A 2,679-nucleotide genomic window follows, 5' to 3' on the forward strand; every position below is an offset into this window, starting at 1 on the left:
GTTGTAAACACATGGTCCATCGTTCCAACTGATTAGATTATTAGTTACATCGGAATTTGTCTATATTACCCACGTCGGCGAGTGCCGAATAATTACAGTGATTTGCTAAGAAAATTCAGGATACAAACCTACAAATACTAAAAGAAAACCTATGAAATACTTGATCAATACGCTCATATACATTTTGAAATCATTTGATTATTTTCTTTAAGAAAAATGACATATATAACGAAAAATGGCTCGAACAAAAAAAAAACGAAAAATGGGAATAAAAATATGATAGAATTAACATTTTACCCCCCAAAAAATGATAAGAGTAACAAAGAAAAGAGATTAGGGTTTAGAGAGTGGGGGTGGTTTCCCGTGGCCATGCAAATGTGTCAGCTTCGTGTCACAGTCTTTGATGGACACCGACACACGAAACTCATGTGAACTGTTCTTTCTCTTTATTTCTTTTCTCATTGGTTTCTTTTTCACTTTCTCTTCTGTTCTCGAGAAAATCAACCAAAATAGACAAAGTCTGAAAGGTATATATAACATTGTTTTAACACAAAAACATTAATGTTTCGGTTTCCTCTAAAAATAAATGGGCAAAAGGACTTTGATCAAAAAAAAAAAAGGGCAAAAGGACAAAGGATATTCATTAAACAGAACTTTAGAAAAATACTAAAATAAAAATATGTTGAACTAATTTTTCCAACCATTTATCGTACGAATTTGACTAGGAACCATGACCATCATCCGATTCCCCCCACCATGTAATTATATATACATTTTCACTGTTATAATATAAAAAACTTATGTATTCGTTTAATACATTTCTTTGAAGACTACAATGACACTGAAAGACCGTCTGATACGACATACCTGGCACGACTAACAATAATTTGACAAATCAAGTACCAACTATACATTTATACTATTTGATTGATTTGCTTTCTTCGTCAAACTGACTGATTTAACTCAATGGACCGTTTTGGTAACATATATTAAAAGCTGAACCTAGTAAGACTTTGTTCATTAGCGAGTTCTCTTTAGATGTAATGATATTAGCTGTCCTTTGATGGTGCTGAACTTTATTCGTGCAATAACCGGATGATCAGACAGAGGCATTGAATGGTTCCTACTTTCCCGGTTCAGTTACTTTCGGTGTAGAGATAATTGACAAAAGAAAAAGTTGTTGGTAACGTATTTTTTCTTTCTCTGGACCAATTCTTGTTTCCAAGAGGGCTTAAAGTATCGAGGCCACGACCTGTCACATACAACACAATATTCCATACTTCTGCATAATTTACGTAATCTTTTTATTTTGGTTACTTATTTGACCTATCCTCCTAGTTCCTTTCATACTCCCTCATTTCCTAGTTCCATAATCATTCCATCAATTCAATTTTTGTTTATTTAATTATAAAATGTATTAATCAATTTAATTTTATAGGTCTACTTGGAACTGTAACAAAGTTTCAAACATTCATACATTACCATGAATAACTGGTAGTGATTTATAAAGGAAAAAGGCAAAAAATAAAGTATTCTGTAAAAAGTCAAGAATGAAGTTGAAATGTATAAGCATAAAGGAAAATATTTACTTTTTCTCTTTGTTTTCTGGACCAACGAAAAACAAGGGATTCTTTTTCTTTAGAATTTTTGACATGCATTCCACTAAATACTGTTTAAGTTTAATTTTTTTACATTAAAATTATTAATACATCCTTGTATTTATATATATATATATTGAACCAGACACCACTAACTAAGTCAAGCTCCGTGGAAACCACTAGGATACATGAGACTTTTGAACATTGTGATGCCCATAAATATTTAATCTAATTTGGTGCCTAAAGCTGTTGCTTCCCCAGACCACGACCCACCCGGTTGCACACTTTTGTCACCAAAATCATCGTCCTTTGATTTACAATGATTTTTTTTTGAGCAACTAATAACTTTAATATAAAAAGAGCATAAAAGCCCAAGAGATAGTTCAAGCACAAAGCTGGGCTTTATCAATTGAGTTCGCTAACCCATTAAGATCTCTAGGAAGAAACGAGAAACAACATAATTGAAAAGATGAAGATAGAGAAACGATATCCGACAGTACTCCAAAGAGCTCTGTAGGTCCCCGTTTCTGGTTGATTGCTCTCATGATCACTTGTGAATCTGATCTAAGCCAGATTTTGGTGAAACCGAGGGAGGACGCGTGGAGAAGGGCTTCTCTAACAGCTAAAGCCTCGGCCATACATGCAGACGAGACGTGAAGTTGGTTAGATGAGCCTCTGTTGATCTCCATATCAGACGAGTCGAAGAAAATCCAGCCAAAGCCCGCCTTAGTTGATGAAGCGATCCAGGCCGTGTCGGTATTACATGTGATTGTGTTTGGTGGTAGCTTTTTCTCCGGTGTTGATCTAAGATTCAGCTTCAGGGCCTTTTGGGGAGCGAGTTGTGCTGCTTCCCATTCTCGTGCTGCTTTGATGGCTTTGATTAGCGCTTCCTCCGGCGTCGAAATCCTTTTCTCGAAGAGTAGCCGGTTCCTTTCAACCCAGATGATCCAACAGATCCAGGGAAAGATGTTGATCGAGATACCAATCGGGGGAAGGTTTCTCCAATGTAGTGAGGCCAGGAGGTTCGCCGAAAGGGAATCACAACTAGAAGAATCGAAAGGAGTTTCCCATGGACCTAAGC

At 36.0% G+C, this 2,679-nt stretch overlaps 1 protein-coding gene across 1 annotated transcript in view; it reads right to left on the reverse strand.

The window, feature by feature from the left end:
* Positions 1 to 1,981: 1,981 nt before the first annotated feature.
* LOC106331086 overlaps positions 1,982 to 2,679 on the reverse strand; it is a 2,140-nt gene continuing 1,442 nt past the window's right edge. Inside the window, exon 3 of the mRNA XM_013769432.1 lies at positions 1,982 to 2,528. Within this exon, the coding sequence (XP_013624886.1) occupies positions 1,982 to 2,528 (547 nt within the window). The remainder of the gene's footprint in view (positions 2,529 to 2,679) is intronic.

This window comes from Brassica oleracea, chromosome C3, assembly GCF_000695525.1.
Source record: "Brassica oleracea var. oleracea cultivar TO1000 chromosome C3, BOL, whole genome shotgun sequence".
Lineage (NCBI taxonomy): Eukaryota > Viridiplantae > Streptophyta > Magnoliopsida > Brassicales > Brassicaceae > Brassica > Brassica oleracea.